At 45.8% G+C, this 23,711-nt stretch overlaps 1 protein-coding gene across 3 annotated transcripts in view; it reads left to right on the forward strand.

Moving 5' to 3' along the window:
• The window catches only part of Slc6a13 (solute carrier family 6 member 13), a 39,607-nt gene extending 15,942 nt beyond the window's left edge, over positions 1-23,665 (forward strand). For all 3 annotated transcript variants that reach the window (XM_005333963.5, XM_078015536.1, XM_078015537.1), the window contains 13 exons: positions 1,684-1,818; positions 4,855-4,995; positions 9,287-9,371; positions 10,615-10,747; positions 11,581-11,715; positions 17,386-17,489; positions 18,873-18,997; positions 19,977-20,089; positions 20,406-20,543; positions 21,231-21,333; positions 21,754-21,854; positions 22,766-22,936; positions 23,189-23,665. In XM_005333963.5, the coding sequence (XP_005334020.1) occupies positions 1,684-1,818; positions 4,855-4,995; positions 9,287-9,371; positions 10,615-10,747; positions 11,581-11,715; positions 17,386-17,489; positions 18,873-18,997; positions 19,977-20,089; positions 20,406-20,543; positions 21,231-21,333; positions 21,754-21,854; positions 22,766-22,936; positions 23,189-23,317 (1,613 nt within the window). In that variant the 3' untranslated portion in view covers positions 23,318-23,665. The remainder of the gene's footprint in view (positions 1-1,683; positions 1,819-4,854; positions 4,996-9,286; positions 9,372-10,614; positions 10,748-11,580; positions 11,716-17,385; positions 17,490-18,872; positions 18,998-19,976; positions 20,090-20,405; positions 20,544-21,230; positions 21,334-21,753; positions 21,855-22,765; positions 22,937-23,188) is intronic.
• Positions 23,666-23,711: the final 46 nt, after the last annotated feature.

A 23,711-nucleotide genomic window follows, 5' to 3' on the forward strand; every position in this document is an offset into this window, starting at 1 on the left:
GGGGCTGGGGATATGGGTCAAGTAGTAGCGTGCTCGATTGACATGCGTGAGGCACTGGGTTCGATTCTCAGCACCACATAAAAATAAAACAAAGATATTGTGTCCACCTAAAGCTAAAAAATAAATATTTAAAAAAAACATATGCAATATAGTTATGGTATTATTTATGTATTTATTTGGTACTGTGGATTAAACCCAGGGCTGCTTAACCACTGAGCGACATCCCTAGCCCTTTATATTTTTGAGATAGGTCTTGCTAAGCTACTCATGGCCTCACTAAATTGCTGAGGCTGGCCTTGAACTTGTGATCCTCCTGCCCTAGCCTCCGGAGTTGCTGGGATTACAGGCATACGTCACCACATCTGGAAGGATAACTTTTTAAATGCCCTCATCTGCTAATTCTAATATCTGCTTAAATATGGATAAGGTTCAATTGATTGATTTATCTACTTATTATGAGTTACATTTTTTTACTTCTTTGCTCTGAGGCAAAGAAATTGGATTCCAAGCCTGGTGAAATTTTGCCTTATTGGTTGCTAGATAGAAAACAATTTCTACAAAGATTCTTGAGCTCTGTTCTGCGAGCAGCAAAGCCTCTCTTGATCCTTTTGCATTTTGCTTTTAAGATCTGTTAGGTAGGCCTGGGAGTTGTGTTCAGTCCAGGGCTGATTATTCCCCATGAATGAGGAAATGGTCTTCTGCATACTCTATTAATACCAGGTGATTCTTGAGATTATTCAGCATGGCTGGGGAGAAGAGGCACCGTATGAGCACCATTACTTTCACTTTTTTTTTTTTTTTTGTAACGAGGATTGAACCCAGGGACACTTAACCACCGAGGCACATCCCCAGCCCTTTTTTTGTATTTTATTTAGAGACAGGATCCTCACTGAGTTTCTTAGGTCCTCACTACCTTGCTGAAGCTGGCTTTGAGCTCATGGTCCTCCTATCTCAGCCTTCTGAACCACTGGGATTACAGACGTGCGCCACTGCTCCTGGCCCAGCACTTCTAATCTTTTTGATAATTCTTTCCCTTGTCTCAGTTAGTGTCTTCACACATATGTTCTCACCAGGACTGAGTTAAGGGATTGAGGGAACCCTATGAAGATATTAGGGTTCCCTTCTCTGTGCAATTCTCCCTTCTCGATACTCTTTCCTTTGAAGTTCCCTGTTCATTTTGGTAGTAAAGTCCATGGTAAGGAAAAAAAAATACCAGCATTTTTGACATTCATAGTTGGTCTTAGTTAATGGTAATGGAAACAGAAGTAGAAAGATTACTAAAGGGAAATCTGAATTCAGCCTGCTTAAAGTCCCTACCTGACATTAAGAGCCATATTTTTTTTGAAAAGAATAATAGACTGTGAGCTGTGCTAATGTTCCTGGATATTTATTATTCAATGAATTCCTTGCTGTTGTCACAACTTATGTTAGGGAGCGATTGGTGTTCGGTAGAGTACAGGTATAGATTGAAACCTCACAATGAAAAGGCCTGGGACACTGTAGATCCTAGGTAACTTGTTCATTCTTGATTCCTGTTGTGTCTGCAGACATGGAGGCAGACGTCTCTCCTGCAGTGTGCATGCTCCTAACCCCCAGGATTCTGACTGGCAGTGTGGGCTGGTAGCGGGAGGACACAAATGTGACTCATGGAGAGGATATTGACAGCCTGTTTTCTACCCACAGGTGCTTTCTTTATCCCCTACCTCATTTTCCTCTTTACCTGTGGCATTCCTGTCTTCCTCTTGGAGACAGCGCTGGGTCAGTACACAAGCCAGGGAGGTATCACAGCCTGGAGGAAGATCTGCCCCATCTTCGAGGGTGAGTAACTCTGTGCCTGATTCCCAGGTGTCTGCTCTAGTTGGTTATAGACCATACTTGGGATGACTGAGTAAAGAGCAGCAGGTCTGAGATTAAGATAAGACTTTAAGTCTACATGTTAAACCTTTGGTTTGTGGACTGAATACTGAGCTGGTCACCTGGTTCATTAGAGGATGGGACAAAGGTTTTAGGTTAAATGAGTGCAAAGTTATTTTAGTTATGTATATTTTACATATGTGACAATAATTATTTTTTAAATATATAGCCATAATTTTGTATTTTAGAAGACATTTAATTAATTAAAGCATTTTAAAAACATTTAAAAATGAGAAAAGTTCTTTCAGTAATAGTTCTATCATCTTGACATAATAAGTTTAAAACTTAGGATGTTTTGTGTTGGCTGTGGTGGTGCACACCTATAATTCCAGCTGCTCGGAAGGCTGAGGCAGGAGATTGCAAGTTTGAGGCTAGCCTTAGTAAATTAGTGAGGCACTAAGCAACTTAGTGAGATCTTGCTTCAAAATAAAAAATAAAAAGGGCTGGGGATGTAACTCATTGGTAAAGAACCCCTAGGTTCAATCCCTGATATCCAAAAAAAAAAAAAAAAAGTGTTTTAAAAATTTTCTCTCTGTATAGTTTTTTCTTTAAGTTTTTATTTTGAAATGATTATATATTCACAGGAAGTTACAAAAATAGTACCGAGGGGTCTTTGTACTATTATAAGAACAGTGTAATAGCAAAATCTGGTACAGAGCTTATTCGTATTCCAGCAGTTTTCCATACTTCTTTTGTGTATGTCTGTGTGATTTTATGTGTAGATTTATGTGACCACCATCAGGACACCCACTATTCTATCACCACAGTGGTCTCTATGTCACCCCCTTATGGTCAGACTCACCCCATCCCTAACTTCTGGCTTCCCCTATTCTTTTTTCTATCTCTATAATTTTGTCATTTTGAGAATGTCATATGAATGGGCTGATGCAGTACGTAACCCTTGTGAGTGTTTTTTTTTTACACTAAGCATAATACCCTTCACATCCTGGATCATCCAGGTTGTTTTGTGCATCACTAGTTCCTTTTCACTGCTGAGTGGTATTCCTTGGTATGGATATACCACAGTTTGTTTAATCATTAATTTACTGAAAGCATTTGGTTCATTTACAGTTTTGTGGCTTTATTTCAAAATTTCTTTCTCTTTCTATATTTTATAATTTATTAACATGGAATGTACACACGTATGCTCTCTTCAATTCATTTTATTTTTCATTTTTTTAAAAAATCAGCTTCTGGTTTTTTTCTTAAATTTGTTTTTAGTTGTTGATGGGCCTTTATTTCTATTTATATGCAGTGCTGAGAATTGAATCCAGGGCCTCACACATGCTAGGCAAGTGCTCTACCACTGAGCTACAACCAAGACTCTTATTTTCCATTTTTTTACACAATAATTACTTAATGATTTATAAAATTCTATCAAGTGGGTATATCATAATTAACAGTTCTCTGGGGCTTTTTTGCTTATTTTTAAGTACTCATAAAATTTATATTCTTATACTGCACACATTTGTTTAGATAGTTCCCCACTTCGGAATTATTTCCTTGGGATAAATTCCCAGGATTAGGATAACTGGATCAAATGGGTATTTAGGTTGATATTTCTTGGAATGATTTATTAAATTGTCCTAGGGAAATGATAACTGACAGTGTCACTAGACATGAGTAGGCATCTTTCTCCATATCTTGAACAACTCTGAGTTCTTTTTTTTTCTTTTTTTTATTGATTGTTCAAAACATTACAGAGCTCATGATATATCATCTTTCATACATTTGACTCAATTGGGTTTTGAACTCCCATTTTTACCCCAAATATAGATTGCAGAATCACATTGGTTACACACTCACATTTTTACATAATGGCATATTAGTGACTGTTGTATTCTGCTACCTTTCCTATCTCCTACTATCCCCCCTCCCCTCCCCTCCCCTCCCATCTTCCCTCTCTACCTCCTCTGCTGTTGTTCAATTCTCTCCCTTTTTTTCCCCTCCCCCTTGCCCCTCATAATCTCTTATAATTGAGTTCTATCAGCGGTTCCCAAACTTGTCTGCACACTGGGATCTCCTGAGCCCCTTCAACATACCTGTGGCTGTGCCCCATTTCTAGAGGTTGTGATTTCAATAGTCTGAGCTTTGTCCTGGGCTTTGGAATTTTGTAACTATTCTAAGGTCATTCTAATATACAGACAAGTATGGAAACCACTGAGTTAACATCATTTGTAAAAACTTGCAGTAAGATCATAGCTGCAGAATGGTACCTCATTAGTGTTTCATTTTACACACATGTAATTATTAGAAAGAATGGACATATTATAAAAGTGTTCATTCACTATTTGTATTTCTCCTTATGAAAATCATATGTCCCTGCTCTTGTGCTTTTATTTTTAAGAAACATATCAGTTTAATTCTGGGGAACATTAACTATTAGGATCATGAATGAAGGTAATCTTACACATTTTAAAACTCACTGACTTCATGAACTTTGAGAATGTGGTAAAATTGACCAGATGTGATGGCACAAGCCTGTAAACTCAGTGTCTCAGGAGGTTGAGGCAAGAGGATCACAAGGTTGAGGCTAGCCTGGGCAACTTAGCAAGAGCTTGTCTCAAAAGAAAATTAAAAAGGGCTGGGGATGTAGCTCAGTGATAGAGCACTTGTCTGGTATGCTCAATGCCCTGGGTTCAATCCTCAATACAGAAAAACAAAACAAAAGATGGAAGATGAAATTAAAGTGCACAGGAAGCATACCTATTGCAGCAGAAGACAGGAGAAAGGTCCTAGTCTGCCCTGGAGGGCTGTGGGAGCCCAGAAGTTTCACTTTTTGGTGCCAGAGTGGGAGAGCTGAACCAGGAGCCTCTACTCCAACACTGTTTGCTTTAGGGGACTGACAGTGGGGTGCAAGCACTTTCCTATACAGGGGTGGATGATATGAGAAGAATCTGGGTACCATCCCCAGCCTAATCTGCAGCCCCTACTCCCCAGGTATTGGCTATGCCTCCCAGATGATCGTCATCCTCCTTAACATCTATTATATCATTGTCCTGGCCTGGGCCCTCTTCTACCTCTTCAGCAGCTTCACCACCGACCTCCCCTGGGGAAGCTGCCACCATGAGTGGAATACAGGTAAGGCCACCACTGGAGAGTCCCCTTCTTTCTCTTGCTCTGCCACATGAACCAGGAAAGGGATTGTCCCAATATCTAGGCAACCCAATCCCCAGTCTTAACTCAGGACTCACAGAAATCAGCCAATTTGTTCATGAAAAACTCACATCAAGAATAAGTGCAAGGGGGCTGGGGATGTGGCTCAAGCAGTAGCGCGCTCGCCTGGCGTGCATGCGGCCCAGGTTCAATCCTCAGCACCGCATACCAACAAAGATGTTGTGTCTGCCGAAAAAAAAAAAACTAAAAAAATATATATATATTAAAATTCTCTCTCTCTCTCTTTAAAAAAAAAGAATAAGTGCAAGGGCTGGAGTAGACAAAGGGGAATGAAGGGACAGGAGGGAGGATGGGAACAGGAAAGACAGTAGAATGAATGGGACATAACTTTTCTATGTTCATTTATGAATACATGACCACATCATGTATTCCTATATCCACATCATGTACAAGCACAAGAATGCGAAGTGAAACTCCATGTATGTATGATAAGTCAAAATACGTTCTACATTTATAACTAAAAAGAATGAATACAAAATTAAAAAAAAAAGAATAATTGCAAGGGGCTGAGGATGTAGCTCAGTGGAAAAGCATTTGCCACATTCAGGCAATGCAGTCCCAGCACTGCCAATAAATAAATAAATAAATAAATAAATAAATAAATAAATAAATAAATAAATAAATAAATAAAATTAAATACTGAGAATTCACCAATGTCACAAGAAAAATGTCATAGGCTTAAATAAATTCATGTATTTGATTAATGTTTTATGCAAATAGAACTGACTTCTTTTTAAATATAGTTTATCCACTTATTTGTTTCAAGGTGAAAAATAGTGTTTGATATATATATCTATTATTTGTTTATGTACTTGTTTTTCATGTCTTCTTTCTGACACTACTTTAGGTCTCTCAAATTATAATTTATCTGGACTTAACTAGGGAATGAGCTGTTTTTTATGTCATCAATAAAATTTATAATAGCAATTAACTCCTGTGCTTCTAACACAAGGTGAGCCACCTATGGCAATAGAATCACTGAATCTAGTATATTGAAAGTAACAGTAACAACAAAAATCTAGGGTAAGGATGTCCAAAGGAATTGTCTATGAGGATGAAAATGTTCTCCACATGTCCAATACAGTAGCACCAGCTACATGTGTCTATTGAGCATCTGAAATGTGCCTAGAGCTTCTGAAGAACAGAATTTTAAATCATTTTACTTAATTTTAATTTAAATACCTATGTGGACTAGTAGCTATCCTTTTGGAGAGTACAGATGGAGAGCATGTTGACCACTGTTCTGTTTGGATTCTTATCACACAACTTGCTTTGATTGTCCAAAAAGCTTTCAGAGCTTGTCTGTGAGACCTCTGCTTTTGAAGTGGGAATGGCCATTGTGTTAGCTTTTCATCGCTGTGACAAAATACCTGAGAAAAACAACTTAAAAATTAAAACTGTGCATGCATGGTTTCTGAGGTTTCAGTCCATGGTAGGCTGGCTCCATTGCTTTGGTCCTGAGGTGAGGCAGAATATCATGCAGTAGGGCATGGTATGGAAAAGATGCTCCGCTCATGGCAGCCAGGGTAAAGAGAGAGAGAGCAAGGAAGGTACCAGGGACAAGATATAGTCCCCCAGGGCACACTTCCAGTAACCTACTTCCTCCAACCAGGCCCAGCCTTCTAAAGCTTCCATCACCTCCCAATAGTCCATTCAGCTCTGAATAATTTTACCTCAATGTATCAATCCACTGATGAGGTCAGAGCCCTCATGATTCAATCACTTCCCCAAAGCCCCACCTCTTTTTAACATCATTTCTTTGGGGACCAAGACTTCAACACATGAACCTTAGGGGACATTCCAGGTCCAAACCATAACAGACACAACCAGTTCTTTCTTGTGCAGGTAAGTGACTCAGTTTAAATCCTTTACTTGCCAAGGAAAAAATTTTTGCAGGGTTAACATGGTATTCTTCATGTCCTTATGATGTTGCCCCTGCCTTTTTTATTTTTTTCAGTGCTGGGGAATGAAGCGAGGTCTTGCATATGCTAGGCAAGTGTTCTTCCGCTGAGCTACCCCTAGCCCACCATTACCATTCTCATACTTCACATTTCCTTTCAGGCAGTTCCTTGCCCATCTCTTTCACTACTTTTATTCTACTGTCATTTGTCCATTGTCAGGTTATCTCTCCTGACACCCCAAGATTGGATTAGATTTTTCTCAAATGTATCTACTGGTATGTATATTGAACCTGGCCCTATTGTGGCACTTACCTTATTTTTTGTGTTTCTTGGCTCGATTTTTCCACTAGTTGGCAGGATCTCAAGGCAGAAAAGACTCTCTCTCCATAGCCTTTCTGTCTAGCATGGGGCTGATTAGCTTTCAAGAAAGAGTTGTTGAAGGCAAGATTTAAAAATCTTTTTTATTCTAATATTTCCTTTTTTTTTGTATCTTTGCACATGAGTCATCTTTGACAACCAGCTTATCAGATAGTAACCATTTCATCCAGATCCTAGCAGAGTGTCTCTTGAAAGAATTTTGGTGAAATTTTGTCTAGAGTTTTTGTTTCAGGACATGAGTAGACCTATCTGTCTTTGAGTCTCTGAGATAAGTCTGAGGCAAGCTGAATACCCGAGTCTTTTGTTTTCAGACATTTTTTGTCCCCTCTCTTAGTGGGTCTGGTTTCAATCAGAGCCTGGCATCTTGAATGGCGTAGGCCATCCTGTCATCAATATGAAATAATGCTTTTCTTCAAGGAGAATGATATGGTTTTGTGGAGAGAGCCTTCCATGAACGCCTACCATTTAACAGGCTCTCTTCTAAGCACTGGGGATATGGTAATGTATTTCCTGGAATTGTCATTCTAGCAAGGGAAGATAGACCATGAACAAAATAAATAAGTAGTATGTATTATGAGAGAAAATAAGGCCATGTATTATGTTAGAAGAAATGCTATGGAGAAAAATAAAACAGGGAATGAGATTCGGAGTTTAGGGGTAGGGGATTTTAATAGGACAATCAGGAAAGGCCTTCCTGAGGTTGCACTTTCATTTGAAGGAGGAGAGAGAATAAGCTGTTAAGATAGGGGGACAACCATTCTAGTTAGTGGGACAGTAAATGCAAAGGCTCTGAGGTGCATGGTGCCCAAAACGTCCAGGGACGAGCCTGGAGCCAGTGTGGCTGGAACAGGGAGAGTGGAGGGGTGTTAGGAGATGCGGGCAGAGATGTTGAGAGCTAGGTGAAAGAGGACCTTGAAGGCAGCTAAAGGAGTTTTGTTTTTTTTTTTGGAGTGGGATGAGATACCCATTATAGGGTTTGAGATGGGATTTAACATAATCATCTTGGCTGCTGTATGGAGATTTGACAAGGGAAGTGAAGGTAGAAACCAGTTAGGAGCTGTGAAATGCTGGTGACCTGCACCAGGTGGTAGTGGAGATCACAAGAAAGGTCAGAGTCTAAGTATTTTGAAAGTAGAACCCGGGCAGTTTGTTGACCTGGATTCCAGCCCACACTTGATCATTTATGAACTCTGACAGGCAATTTCTAGGAAGATTGATTTTCTTCATATATACAGTGAGGAAAACAGTATCTGTCTTAATATTTCCTCGGATGATTATACTGATAAAATATTAAAAAGAATGTCAACTCTCTATGTGAAACTCCAAAGTGACATACAAATAATCAAGAACACTTTATGGAGCACTTTAGATTTACATTTTAATTTAATCCCCCTATCAATCCTACTAGAGAGACATTAATGTCTGCATTTTGGAGATCAGGGAAATGACACTTGAGCAGAGAGTTTTCACAAGGTCACACAGCAGATATCCAGAGCATTGGGATCCAGCCCAGCGCTTTCTGACCTTGCCTTGGTATCTGAGGTCTTGGCCTCTGTGCTCCATTACTTTCTAGAAGGCATTTATACTATTCCTCAAAGGCTGTGACTTTACACAGTTTGGTTTCCTGGAATTAGTGTATATATTTTGAAGCAGCTAGCATGCAGAGCACCTTACCTCATGCTGTCTGATGGTGCTTTAAGGAGAACATGCATGCAAACATCTATAAGCCCCCAGTAAAGGTGCAGCGGGGAGTTGAGGTGGGTTTGTGGAGGATGAGGAGGTTTTGTAGAATGATGGCCCAGTTCTTCCAGATACCTTACCTTCATTCTCCTAAAATTCCATACCGTTCTCTCTAGTTTTGCCAAATTTTGGCTGATGAACTTTCTCTCTCTTCCTTCCCTGGGGCCCACGGGTAGAGAACTGTGTGGAGTTCCAGAAGACCAATGGATCCCTGAATGTGACCACTGAGAATGCCACGTCCCCTGTCATCGAGTTCTGGGAGTAAGTGAGGCCCTGTCCCCATGTGAATGTGGGAGGCGTGTTCCACAGAAGGGTAGAGGGTATAGTTCTCACTGGAGAGCAAGGAAGAGTTTCTTCTTTCCTGGTCCTGTCACCTGTGTGCCCTTTTTCTGTGGTGTCTGTATTGGTGGTTATGCAGGACTGGTTTCAGAGATGAGTAGTTCTTCTCAGGCTGTGCTGGCCTTTTCCTCACGTCAGAGAGGGAACATGCATGTGTATTCACTCTGCTAACACCCTCCTCTCTTTGACTCTTGTATGTTGCCCCTTATCCAGCCCATTCCCCCAAATGTTGATATTCACCCAGTGTGTGATCCCTGATGACAGCCTAAAATCCTGGTTGAGAAAATGCATGCTTGCACCTCTTTCCCTGTGTTAAATTAGTACTCAGAGCAAACTTCCCTGGGCACAGTTTTTATTTGCCACCCTTTAAATCTAGCTCCATCTCCAGGCAAAGGAGAGCCTCACAGTCCCAGTAAAAAGAGTTGACCTACCTTCAGAGAGAGCCCGGAGGCGTGGCTCTGCAAGACCCACAGGCTACAAAACTGAGAATCAGGGCTGGGGTGCAGCTCAGTGGTGGGGTGCTTGACTAGCATGTGTGAAGTTCTGGATTCTACCCCAAATCCCTCCAACCTCGAAAAAAAAAGAAAGAAAAAAGGAAAGAAAAGAGAGAAGGAAGGAGTGAAGGAAGAAAAGAAGGAAGGAAGGAAAGAAAGGAGAGAGAGAGAGAATGAGAATTTTTAGTCAACTTTTTCACTGCTGCAACGGAAAGACCTGACCAGAACAACTGTAGAGGAGAAAAGGTTTACTTAGGGGCTCATGGTTTCAGAGGTCTCAGTCCATAAAAGGCTGGCTCCATTTTTCGGGGCTCCAGGTGAGGAAGGACATCATGGCAGAAGAATGTGGTAGAGGAAAGCAGCTCTCATGATGATCAGAAAGCAGAGAGAGACTGCACTCTCCAGATACAAAATATATACCCCTCAGCCACAGCCCCCATGAACCACCTCTTCCAGTCTCACCCCTCCCTCCTCCAGCCACAACCCGGTTAATCCCATCAGGGGACAAGTCACTGATTAGGTTAAGGTTCTGCTCCAATCATTTCTCCTCCAAATCTTGTTGCATTGTTTCACATGTGAGCTTTTGGGGGACACCTCACATCCAAACCATAACAGAGAGAGACCTGAGGCTGACATCCAAAGTGGAACCAAGCTCACTCTTTTCTCCCCAGGAGGCGGGTCCTGAAGATCTCTGATGGCATCCAGCACCTGGGGGCCCTGCGCTGGGAGTTGGTCTTATGTCTCATGCTCGCATGGGTCATCTGCTACTTCTGCATCTGGAAGGGGGTCAAGTCCACAGGCAAGGTCTGTATTAGACAGCCCCCGCCCCCCTATCCTGGGATTCCCTGCCCTAGTCTGGGGACTGTCACCCAGTTGTGGTCTAGTCTGGAATGGGAGGGAATGATCCAGCGAAGATTTTATGTGCTTCCCTTCCTTGATTCTGTGCCTCTCCTGGAATCAATCCCATGTGCTTCTGGGAAGTGAAACAGGAGAAACAAAGGCAGGGAGAACCCTTCCAGGAGTTCCATCTTGGAATTTTCCATGTGTGTGAGCACACTGCATGCCGAACACTGTTTGTGGCTTTTTATTTCATATACAACATTTTCTGTGGATAAGGAATTCCACTGAGACTCTTCACCTCCAAATGATTTCCAACCAACTCAAGAATTTGGGAGTCTGAGGTGCTAGAGGGTAGGCTAAGCTGGACTCTCGCACTGGAGGCTTCAACAAGACTTCTTTTCTAATTTGGCTGCCTGGTTGTGCTAAGCTCGTAAACTCTTGTGAGGAAGAGATCACATGTTACAGATCTTTTCATACCTGACAAGTCTTGCCAGAATTCCAAGCACTCTTGTTGGAAGAATGCCTAAATTCATTCAGTCACTTGACAAATATTTGCTGAATATGTGCTGGGGAGGGCAAATGCTTAAACTGGAGGGAGGAGGGGTGAGGGAGGTAGTGACCCAAGGTTTCAGGGAGATGGAGCTGAACAGCTGCACGGTGGAGGGAGGGAGCAGGAGAGGAGCTCCCATGCCCTTTTTGGTGGGGTGAGAGCTTCTGCCTCTTGTCTCTGCTGCTGAGTCTTGGGGTCCCTCCTTCCTAACTCACAAGTTCCTTGTCACTCATCTGCTCTTGACCAGGTGGTGTACTTCACAGCCACATTCCCTTACCTCATGCTGGTAGTCCTGTTAATTCGAGGAGTGACACTACCTGGTGCCGCCCAAGGAATCCAGTTTTATCTGTACCCCAACCTCACACGTCTGTGGGATCCCCAGGTAAGAAGCCACAGGCAAGGGCTCTGGGGGCTTTGCTCTGGGGGAGTCTTGGTTCCTGGCTCATCCCCAGGGCATCCCTGGAGATGGTGGGGTTCACCCTTCCTTCTGCAGACATGTGTTGGCAGTGGTTTGTGGTTATAAGGTGTCTGACATTGCCCCTTCTTGGTCCACAGCTTCCAGAGAACCCAGGGGGCCTGAAGCCCTAGCTATATTTCTCAGGGACTGCAAATATGTCAGTCACTGAACACCTTTCTTATGAGCTGAGCTCCTTTCCTCTTGTCTACCCATTTTTCTCATGTTTGCATTTTTTTCTTCTTCTCCATTTCCTTCTCCCAAACTTCCTCTCTAGTTCTTGTCTGGTGTCTTCCTTCCACCATGTGACCCTTTGGGGGGGGCGGGCAGTTCCTAGCCCCTCCCCACACTAGTTGGCTGGGTCTTTTCCCCTTCCCTCGGCCCTTCCTTGGTTGCCCACACTCCCTCGGAGACAGTCAGCTTCCTTACAGCTCCACAGGGAGGGAGGGGGTGGTGCTGCTGGTCTTATTTTCTCCTCTTTGAGAGCCATTTTGAAAGCTGGCAAAGCCAATGGGAGTATGGGTAAGCTCCACCCCAGAGCCTCCCAGATTGTGTTACCCAGTTCAGGACCATGTCTCTGCCTCTGCCTCCTTGGCACAGAGGGGAGTATTGTATAATTTAGAGCTGCTCCTCTGGGTTGTCCAAGGTTCCCTGTGACTGTGCAAGGGGCCCCCAGGAGACTCAAGGGCAGATGACTTTCCAGGCTTACGACTATAAGATGGCCTTCCAGAACTTTCACATAGCGCAGCGCCAGACAATCACTGAAGACACTGAGTGGGAGAAAAAGACTAGGACAGGCATGCAGCTCCAGAGTTCCTTCTCAAGACCCAGGAACTCGGTTTACCCCAGAAGCAACAGCTCTCCATTGGGAGGAATTTGCGGGTGATCTAGAAGCTAAACCACTCTCATCTCCTAGCCCCCCTGGCAGAATTGTGAGGCTTCCCTCTTGACTTGTCCTGGTACTGATGTGGCTCCCAGAAGCAGCCAGACCAGCCCTACTCAGAAATCTCCCCACGGAGTCCAGTGATCTTTGTCCTGGGTGTGTCTCAATGGTCTTCCAGTGGGAAGAATTTATCTTTTTGCTCTTCCATTTCTTTTCTTTCTTTTTTCCTTCCTCTTTCCTTTCTCCCTTTTGACAGTGTGACCTCAAACTTGGAATCCTCCTGCCTTCACCTCCCCAGTCACTGGGGTTACAGGTGTGCACCGCCATATTCTGGCTTCTCCCATTTCTTACACATTATAGAAATGCAGATTGCTATTTCCTCATTTTATGCAGGCTGCAATAAGGTTGTGGAGCCAGTTTACAGAGACAAACGTGTTGAAGCTAAAAGGATTCCGGAGATCATCTAGTGCAGCCTCCTCGCTGCACAAATGAGTAAACTGTGAGCTCAGGGGGGGAAAAAAAAGCAATGTAAAGGTGTATTTTGTTTCCTAAATCATAAGCCCTTTTGACTTATATGAAACCAAGGGCTGTGATAGAGAGTAGGCAGTAAGCAGGAGGTTGTGGGGGCAGTATATTTGAGAAAGGCTTTGAAGGTCAAGCAAAGAGTCTGGTGTGGGTCTGCCATGCAAGAGGAAGCACTGTGGTTCTGGAGCTGCAGAGCTGTGAACCAGTGGCTAAAACTCAGCTTTCCTTGCAGATAGGGCTGGGTTGAGAGAAAGGGGAAATGGGCAGGGAGACATGCAGGTAGGCTGAAAGAGGAAAAGGAAAGTGGGCTTTGTCTTGATCAGCTATTTATAGCTAACAATTGGTGAGGGCTTACTATGTCCCTGGCACTGTTGAGAGGTTTAAATGCATTGTTTCAGATAATCCTCACAGCAGATCCATGAGGTATCTCCTCCATTTTATAGACAACGAAATTGAGGCCTAGAGAGCTTAAAGGATTTTCCATCTTCACACCTGCAACTGGAACCAGGTCTGAATGATGATAAATACCATACACTTTTATGATCTCCTCTTGAAGGCAAGGCTCCTGTCTGCTCATATTTGTTTCTTTCACAAGCTCACTCATTCAGCAAAAAAAAATGTGTTGAGCATCTATTATATGTCAGGCCTGTTCTAGGTACCATATTTGGTGTATAATAGCTTCCAGCCAACTTGAAAGTGGGCCAGGTAGCCTTCAACTCTGAGAATTAACAAGGCCACGAGCCTGTGTCTGGGTGACTGCAGGGAATAAGACTTATTTTAATCTGCACTCTGGACACCATCCTTCCAACCCCAGCCAGCTGTGGGCTGTTCAGGGAGCATATGTCTTCCAAGGGTTTTGAGGCTGCAGGGAGGGAGCTGTTTCAAGAGCAGCCTGGTCCTGGTCCCATGAGGAAGCCAGGCCTTTGTCATCAGTGAGCAGAGAGCACCTGCAGGGTGGGATGCCCTGCCAGAGCCCTAATTGAATCTAGTTGGCACTCCCCAGGAAGTGTGATAATTCCAACTGGCATTTGCCTGGCACTTGAGAAAGGTGCAAAAATCCCTGTTAGCCAACACAAAGACCAAAGACATCTCCCTCTGCCAAGCACGGAGGCTGGGGGCTGGGAGCCAGGCAGAGACACTGCTGGGTTCCCCTCCTGTTTCCGCCTTTTTCTCTGCCAGGCTTGCTGTGCTTTGGGCGAGTTGCTACCTTTTCTGGTCTCCAGGGCACCTCCCTTTCATACTAGGGAATGGCCCCTGCCCCCCCACCTGATGTGTGCTTCATTCAGGTGGCGTGTTGCTTTCCCTCGTCCTGTCTTTCATTCTCCTGAACTTTGGTCCATGGATGGGGACAGGGGGATGGCAGTGGGGTGTCCAAAGAGCCCTGTTGAATCTTTTACATTTCTGTGTTAAGTAATTCTGATGAAGGTTTTGTCTAGGGAGGAGGTTGAAACCACAGATTAGAACTAGTCTTATTTAGCGTGGTACATTGAAATCCATGCTATCTCATTATCACTGAAAGGTGAGTTGCTCTGTAAGATGGTAGCAGCAATAAACAGCAGCAAAAGCTTGCATGAGTGCTTGACAAAATCTAATATTCACACCAACCCTGTGAGTCAGAGGTTAGCCTCATTTTACAGATAGAGACACGCTTAGGAAACTCAAAGACACTTGCCCAAAATCACAAAACTAGCATGTTGGGGAGCTTGTGTTTCCTCTCAAATAGTTTTTTTGGAGTCTGCTATCTTATTCATGTGATACATCTTTTCCAAAGGATATGAATTATTTAAAAGTTTTAAATGCTGTTTTCTAACCTGAGCACAGTAGTGCATGCCTGTAATCCCAGCAACTCAGGAGGATTTGCAAGTTCCAGGCCAGCCTCAGCAATTTAGCAAGGCCCTAAGCAGCTTAGTGAGACCCTGTCTCAAAGTAAAAATAAAAAAGGGGGCTGGGGATGTGGCTCAGTGGGTAAGTACCCCCTGAGTTCAATCCCCAGTACCAAAAAAAAAAAAAAAAAGCTGTTTTCTAAAGGAGGCAATAGGAAACTTTAATTTATTTTGTGTTAGGCATTTTTACACATTATTTTATTTGTTGTATTTATACCCATTTTTCTGATGAGGAAAGGGAGGTTCTGAGAGGTCAAGTGACTTGTCTAAGATCACACAACCAGTCATCAATAGAGTTGGAAATTAAAGCTGGATTGTCCTGACCACGCTTTTCCATTTCACACTAATAGGTAATCATAATCCTGGGGGCTGAACTCAAGGTTGAAAACGTCTTTCCTGGATTTTTCTACAGGTTTCTCTCTTCCTCTTTCCTGTGAACAGCCTCATTTCGTCCACATTCTTACAAGTGTTTTTCAATCTTGGTTTTTTCTTGATCTGTCTTCTGCCCCAGCCAAAGGCACATCAGAGTTTTGTTCTGGAAACCGGGGCTCCTGCAATGGGCAGATAGGAGGAGATCTCCTGTGGTGGGGAATGGAACAGTTTGCTCTGTGTGTTCCTTCAGCTTCCTTTTGACCCCATTCCCATCTCCCATCCCAGCAGGCTTGTCAGGCAGTGGCTCTGTGAAGAGCTGGGCCTGCCAAGCCCCCGGGGGAGAGGGCTTTGGTCCAAGGCTCCACTGGACCTTGAGCTCTAAAGGCTGCAACCTCCTGCAGGTTTCTCTGTTCTCATTAATCTGTATTCCCAACTCCTTCTCAGCCTGCCCCCTACACCTCCCACCCCTGCGGGGGGGTTTGAGATGAGCAGCCAAGTCACGATTTCCCTTAGTACTTCTTTTGTGCGTCTTACACGATCCTTTTTCCTTGGTGGCAACTCCTGCCTCAGGGAACACCAGGGATAGGATTCCCAGTGAGTGAAGGGACAGAAGATGGGAAACATTCTCGCCTTTCCTCCATCTTTCTGTGCTTGATCCCCATTCCTGCATGAAATGGATGCACAACAAGAGGAATGTCCTAGGTGTTTCCCTGATATCAGTTCTCAGGGCTGCAGGGCTGTGATTCCCACACCTGGTTGCTATTCATTAGCACCACCAGGAAGCTTTGAAAATGGTACTGTTTCTGGGTTCTCCTCCAGCCCTTGATATTGGGGATGCTGACTCTGAGGTAGTTCACTTGCCTATGGGGTCCCCCGACCTTACAATGTGAAGGAAAATGGGCACTTGGGTATGGCTGAGTAGGATGTGGGAGAGCAACGGGCAAAGAGATGGAGGGTGGTGGTGATGGTTAGAGGGCAGGGAAACTCCAAGGCTGTGGAACATTGGTTTATGGGGGAACTGGAGGCTGCTTTTAGTGGAAGAAAACCATGGGGGCTGGAGGATTTGGGGGTCCTGAGTAGGCTAAGCAGAAGGCACAGATAAGACTGTTCAGTGTCCCTCTGTAAGGACACCTGCCTGGGCAATGTCTGCATCCACAGTTGGTGCTCCCTGGTGGTGCACTGTTTCCTGAAGGGAGGGTGCCTGGGGAGGGTCTGGAGCCACAGGACCCCATCTCCTGCAGCTCTGAAGAGTTGCTTACTCCTGTTGCCTTGATATTCTTTCTCATCGGGATGTTATTCTAGCTGTTAGAACTAAATCACAACATGCAAAGCGGGGTCAGCCAGCTGCAATAACAACAGCAATAACCATGCCTCGGCTTAGCTGGATAGGTATTTTCCGTATGCATTTCTGTTCTTCCTGGAGACTTCTTGTGAGTGGAGGATCACTCTCCCCGCTTTTCAGACAGAGGATTTTGAGAAGGAGGAACAAAGCTACATGCTTGAGATGGCCCTGATATCTAGGACCCACAGTCCTAGGGAGCCTGTACCTGGATCCCTTCCCTGCTGGTCACAGTGCTATGAGAACCTGGAATAGGAGAAAGTGGAGGCAGAACCCAGGTTTTGTTTCCCATTATAGAACACTTGACCTCAAACCTCGCTTTGTTCTAGAGCTTTGCCCTGTCCTCCTAGGCCTTCCACCAGGGTCCTGTGGTCTTGTTCTTTGAATGCCTAGTGCCTGTTTCATCTTGGTGAAGATACTCCATCCAGGGCCCAGAGAGAAGAGCCACTGGGTTTGTGGGGTTGGCAGAAAGTGCCGGCAATGGCTGAGAGCAGGTTCTCACCATCCCTAGGCAGCATCTGGCTCATGCCTGTGTCTTCCCTTGGAGGCCCAGTGGCCTGGCTCTCCTGGAGTTCAGCTTTCTTCTTCCTTTGCAGGTGTGGATGGACGCTGGCACCCAGATCTTCTTCTCCTTTGCCATCTGTTTGGGCTGCCTCACGGCCCTGGGCAGCTACAACAAGTATCACAACAACTGCTACAGGTGATTGGGAGAGTGGGACCTGAACCACACGCCTATATCTCTGATGTTTCCCTAGCCATGCTAGACCAGGGTTGAGCTGCACCAGCTACTGCATTGCCCCCTATCTGTACCCCCAGTTTCCAATACCACAGAGCTATGGGGGGGGGGGTTAGAATGTGTAGAGCGATTGCTTCTGAAAAAAGTGGAATAGTAGTGGGAGACCAAAAGAGGGACCTAGCCCATCCTGGCTGATTCAGAGGTCAGTGGGATCTGGAGTTGTAGTTAAGCAAGACTGAGAAGCAGTATCATACAGTGGAAGCCTGGTCTTGCCTGCTTAGTTTGCCCCAGCAAACACGGAATCAACACCCATTTTCACTTCATCTCTTGGGCATTCTTCCCATAGGCCCCTCCCTCACTTTATGTCCTCTCCGCAGTGTTCCTTCCTGCCTACCTGGTTAATGCTCAGAGAATCTAAGCCAGTTTAGCTGAAATATAGCAAGAAAAAAAAAACCTATCATGCATTTCAAAATCACACCTAGATGCCCAAGAATTATTTGTTTGTTTCTTTGCTTTAAATGATCCATGTCCATGTCAGAAGGAATTATATCAGAGTTGCAATGAACTTCAAGAAGTGTGGAAGCAATATGACAGGGAGGGGAGGCTGTGTGGCAGTTGGTAATATTTAGATTTACATTTTACTTCCTTTGAGCACCATTCTTTTAGGATGATGTGTTAGTTAGCTTTTTGTTGCTGTGGCAAACACCTAAGAAAAACAACTCAGAGGAAGACAGATTTATTTTGGTTTGTGGTTTCAGAGGTTTCAGTTGGTGGTTTGCAGGCTCCATTGCTTTGTGTCTGAGGTGAAGCAGAGCATCATGGCGGAAAGGCATGGCGGAGGAAAGCTGTCAGCACGTGGCAGCCAGGAAGCCGAGAAAGCAGGAGTGTGGGGACGAGAGGAATGACTAGGGACAAGATATAGACACCAAGGGCATGTCCCCAGTAGTCCATTCAGCTATCAATGGATTAATCCACTGGTGAGGTCAGAGCCCTCACGATGCAGTCACTTGCCCCAAACCCCTCCTCTGAGCATTGCTGCACTGGGAACCAAGGTTTTAAACACACGAGTCTGTGGGGGATACTTCATATACAAATGATGACAGACCACCTTGATTTACTCTACATTTGAGCAATCTTTGGGGGGCCAGGGGAGTGGGGCAGAGCTGACCCTTTGAATAGTCATCTAAATTCTGCAAGGAGCCCTGCCCCTGGCCTCTGCGAAGATGCCAGGATGAGTATCTGCCAGGAGGGGTTGTGTTTCCCGGGGGATCCTGTTGCAGACTGAGACTCTGATAGCCCCTGTCTGACCTGGCCTGTTGCCTTCTTCTCCCATCTGCCCCCACACAGGGACTGCATTGCCCTCTGCTTCCTCAACAGTGGCACCAGCTTTGTGGCCGGGTTTGCCATCTTCTCCATCCTGGGATTCATGTCTCAGGAGCAGGGGGTGCCTATTTCTGAGGTTGCTGAGTCAGGTGAGTGTTGCTGGGAAGTGCTGAAGGCACTGGATTCTGTGAGCCTGGTTTGAAACTTTGGCAATCAGGATCCAGAGGTGATGGCCAAGAAGTTTCAGATTTTGGAGCATTTTAGATTTTAGATATTCAAATTAGGGATATTCAACTGGTCAAGCTTATGCAAATATCCCCCAAATCCCAACACTTCTGGTTCCTAGCATTTCATTTGAGGGATGCTCAACCTGAATGTGTCAAGCATTGTGTGAGGCATTTGCATGAAGCATGTGATACAAACCTGTTCCCAGTATGGGAACTGACACTTGAAGAAGCAGATGATGGTCCGAGATCACAGTGGTACTTTTTATTTTTCAGAGGGAGTTTCTTATGGACAAACCAGGCTCTGGCATGTGCATTTGTTCTTTGCCATTTGAGTCAACTGAGAACAACATTCATATTTTGAGAATACCATGTGTGTCAATGGTATTCTAAAATGAATGCCAGTTTACTTACTGTAGGGTGAGAAGCCCCAGGCCAAATCCGGCTCTAGAGGCATTTTCTTTGGTACCATCTACTTCCTAAACACATTGTGATGGCCCTCAGTTGGACCATGATTGTTCCCTTTCTCACCAGGCCCTCCCTACAACTTCCTCTTATTTCACAGCGAATTAGCTTCACATATTTACATGGCCTGTTGGTTCCTGAACTCACTCCAGGTTTGGAACCTCTGGTTTGGAGCAGTAGATCTGGAGGCCCATCACTCTTTTACAGAAAGTCCTTTGTATCTAGGGTCTCTAGGTTCTCTTCTTGCCAGTGAGAACGTGACGGGTGGTGCTCTGGAAATTCAGGGATCCGGTAGAGGTTTGGGTGGCTTGTCCTGGGCCAGGAAGGTGGTGATGATGGTAACTTTGGGGTTTCCTCCGACTCTGTTATTCCAAGGTCCCCTACCGGGAGGCCCTGGGACACTGAGGCCTGGAGCTGTGTTGCTCTGCTTCTGTTGTAGGCCCTGGCTTGGCCTTTATCGCCTACCCTCGGGCTGTGGTGATGCTGCCCTTCTCTCCCCTCTGGGCCTGCTGTTTCTTCTTCATGGTCGTTCTTCTGGGACTAGATAGCCAGGTATCAAGAGGTGGTCTCTCAGAGCATGAGAGATGAGTGGGTATGGGGGGGGGGCTGGGGCAGGGGGCACAGAGAGTATGAGGTTGAGCTTTATTCCCCAAGGATCCTTAAAATAGTTGGGGACTAGGCAAACGTCAGAAGTGGACCCAGAGGAGCTTGTAGAGTAGGTCCACACTGACCATGCAAAGACCGCAGCTCTGGGGACTAGTGACAGGAATGCTGGCAGGCCTGACCCTAGGAGTAAGAAGCCAGAGCTGGCGGACAGGCTTCTTGTGGGAGCTCTCTTTCCCTCCAATTCTTTTGCCCTCTCATCCAGTTTGTGTGCGTAGAGAGCCTGGTGACGGCGCTGGTGGACATGTATCCCCGGGTGTTCCGCAAGAAGAACCGGAGGGAGATCCTCATCCTTGCAGTGTCTGTCGTCTCCTTCCTGGTGGGGCTGGTCATGCTCACAGAGGTGAGGGTCTGGAAGGCCGGAAGGGGGGACCTGCAGAGGAGGAGGAGCCAAGAGGACTGTTTCTGTCAGGTGGGGTAGGCTGCTAGGGTTCCAGGTCACAGGACAGGCCCTCCGGGAGTCAGGGTACCTCTTCCCCCTCCCCCACTCCCCACCCAGAAAAGATGGCTGAAGGGTAACTTGGCTCCATGGTAAGTGAAGACTTATGGAAAGGACGGATGGGAAGTCCTCTAGAGTGGCCTCTCTAGCAAGAGGGTATGATTTCCTAGGTCTTTGAACCAAGTGCAGTGAAGGACCTCAAAGGGAGAAGGGTGGCCCTAGGATGGATGGGTGACATTCTGAGTGATGTCCCAGGGGTGAAGAAGGGCAATGGAGCTTGTCAGTTTGACAATACCAGACGACCCATATCCTGATTCTTTCTCACAAGAGTACACACCATGCCTTAGGCTTCTGAAGCAATCCCTAGATGTTCTCAGGGAGCCATAGCTGTGTGATCTCATCTTCTTTCGGAAAACAATAACAAAAAACAATTATTGTCCATATCTGCCGAGTGCTTTGCAGTTTACCTACTGCATTCTCTTTTTATCTCTTGTGATCTTCACCAATGCTGCTTTGTGTTCCAAAGTCGTGAGGCTGAGGCGCACGGGGGGTAAATCCATTGTTTCCTCTGGCTAATCTCCTTCCTTCCAGGGTGGCATGTACGTGTTTCAGCTCTTTGACTACTATGCAGCCAGTGGCATGTGCCTCCTGTTCGTGGCCATCTTTGAGTCTCTTTGTGTGGCTTGGGTTTATGGTGAGTGGCTTTCCCCGCTGGGTCCCAACTCTAGCTCCAGTGCTCTCCTTCTCCCCAGGGCCCTTAGACCAAGGGGAGATATTTATAGCTCTCACCACCTTTCCCCAGACTCCACCCTACCCAACCTCAAGCCTCAACCCAAGAGGCTGCCTTTGGAAGGGCCTTGCCCACACACCTGTCATAGCACACCTGGACCATTTCAGATGGGTCCACATCCTGTCTCATCCCAGCCTTTTCATCTTTTAACCACCTTAATAACCAAGAAGTGTTGCCTCTCCCTAAGCCAAGTACTACTGGCTGCTCCCATAATATCTTTTATTTACTGGTCCTGGCCCATCCTAGTCTGTGGCCCCTTTCCTGACTCTTCAGATGCTGGAGAATGTCCTTTCTCCCCCTTCCTTCTTCTCTTCTCCGTGGTAGGAGCCAGGCGCTTCTATGACAACATTGAAGATATGATTGGGTACAGGCCATGGCCTCTTATCAAATATGGTTGGCTCTTTTTCACGCCAGCTGTGTGCACGGTAAGGTAGTCCTCAAGAGGTAAAGACAGATGAAGGAAGGGAGAGATGGTGGTGGCTGCAGGGTAGAGGTCATGAGCTCTTGAGTGGACTTCTCCCTAGGAGTTGACAATCACCTTAGATTTTTCACTCCTCCCCCTGTTGGAGCTTAGAAAACTACAGCAAGATAGATTCTTCCTTTTCATTTCAAGGAGGGATACACTGAGGTACAGGCTGTTAGACAGTTTGATCGACAGCCCAGTGCGAGTCTCAAGTCACAGTCAGAACTTAGCCCAAGGGTTGGGCTACTCGGAATAATGTTGATAACCATGGTGGCCATAATAGCAGTAGTTATAGAGCACGAGCTTTGTGCCTGGCACAAAGAGTTTCACACAAGAACCCTGACTACCAATGACACTCATTTTACAGATGAAATTGAAGCTTAAGAGGTGAAGCAACTTACTCAGCCAGAAAGTCATAGAGAGCAAGGATTCAAACTTGCTCCAGAGTTTGAGCCTTAAACTATGATGTGATGTGCTCTGGCTTCATCTGCTTCTGTCAGGAGTCCCCAGAGCCCCCACTGTGTGCACAATATAAATGAGGAAAGAGGGAGAGGGAGGCATGATCACTACCAGGAGGTACTCATTGCCCAAACTCCTGAGTGGGAGATATAAACACCTTAAAGCACCCAGCAGACACACAGTCATGTCCTAAAGGTGCCCAGGGACACAAGCGCCCTGGAGTGACATGGTGTGTGCCCTGGAAGTACAGATTGGGGACGTGGATTTTGAGCAGAATATGGGTGGAGATTGGAGACTGGTCCAGATAAACCTGGATGCAAATCCTACAGGCCAGCTGTGGGGAGAGGGGAATGAGGACTGAAGACACGGTTCCTCCTCCGCCACATCCTCTTTCTTTTCCTCTTCCACCCCCAGGCCACCTTCCTGTTCTCCCTGGTCAAGTACACTCCACTGACCTACAACAAGAAGTACACATACCCATGGTGGGGTGATGCCCTGGGCTGGCTCCTGGCTCTGTCCTCCATGGTCTGCATTCCTGCCTGGAGCTTATACAAACTCAGCACTCTCAAGGGCTCCTTCAGAGAGGTATGGAGGAAAGCAGTCAGAGCTCGGCACCTTGTTGGGTGAGGAAGGCCCCTGGATGACGGTGGGCTGCCTGCAGGGGTAGGAGCTGGTACACAGAGGAGCCAGCGGCTGGTGTGGGTGCAAGACTATGATGATAGGCCTGGTACCTGGAGGTAAGTTTATGGGGCTGCAGGCAGACTTTGATGATAAGGGGTTCTGGCAGACAGCCCCCCCCACTCCACCATGTGACAACTACCTCCACTGTCCTTGCAGAGAATCCGCCAGCTCACATGCCCAGCTGAGGACCTGCCCAAATGGAACCAAGGAGGACCCCCTGCCCCTGCCACACATACAACGTCACTTCTCAGAACGTCACTCAAAGAACCCGAGTCTCACTGCTAGGGTCCGGACTCTCAGATGGTGCCTGTGAGCTTGGGTGTGGGGCCAACTGCAGGAGCAGAGGGCCAATGCAGTCCCTCTCTGCTTCCCTGCTCCCCACCTGGGGCAGACAAGACAAAAGATATTTGCCAAATAGCCCAAAAGATATTTGGGGATCTGCCTTCCGCACTGGGGGCCTTCCACTCCAACTTCCCTGCTCCAGGGGTGGTCTAAACAGTTGTGAGATGCCAGTATCAAGAGGACCCCTTTGAGGCAGCTTGGGAAGCTAGCTGGGTGAGGGCTGGCGGGGTGAGAGCATGGCTGGCGTCTGGCCTTCTACCCTTCATTCCATTAAACCCATCTTCCCCCTGACTCTTGCAGTTCTGTCTGGTTTCTGCCCTCTGCCTTGTGCCTTGGC

Source organism: Ictidomys tridecemlineatus, chromosome 6 (genome assembly GCF_052094955.1).
Source record: "Ictidomys tridecemlineatus isolate mIctTri1 chromosome 6, mIctTri1.hap1, whole genome shotgun sequence".
Taxonomy (NCBI): domain Eukaryota; kingdom Metazoa; phylum Chordata; class Mammalia; order Rodentia; family Sciuridae; genus Ictidomys; species Ictidomys tridecemlineatus.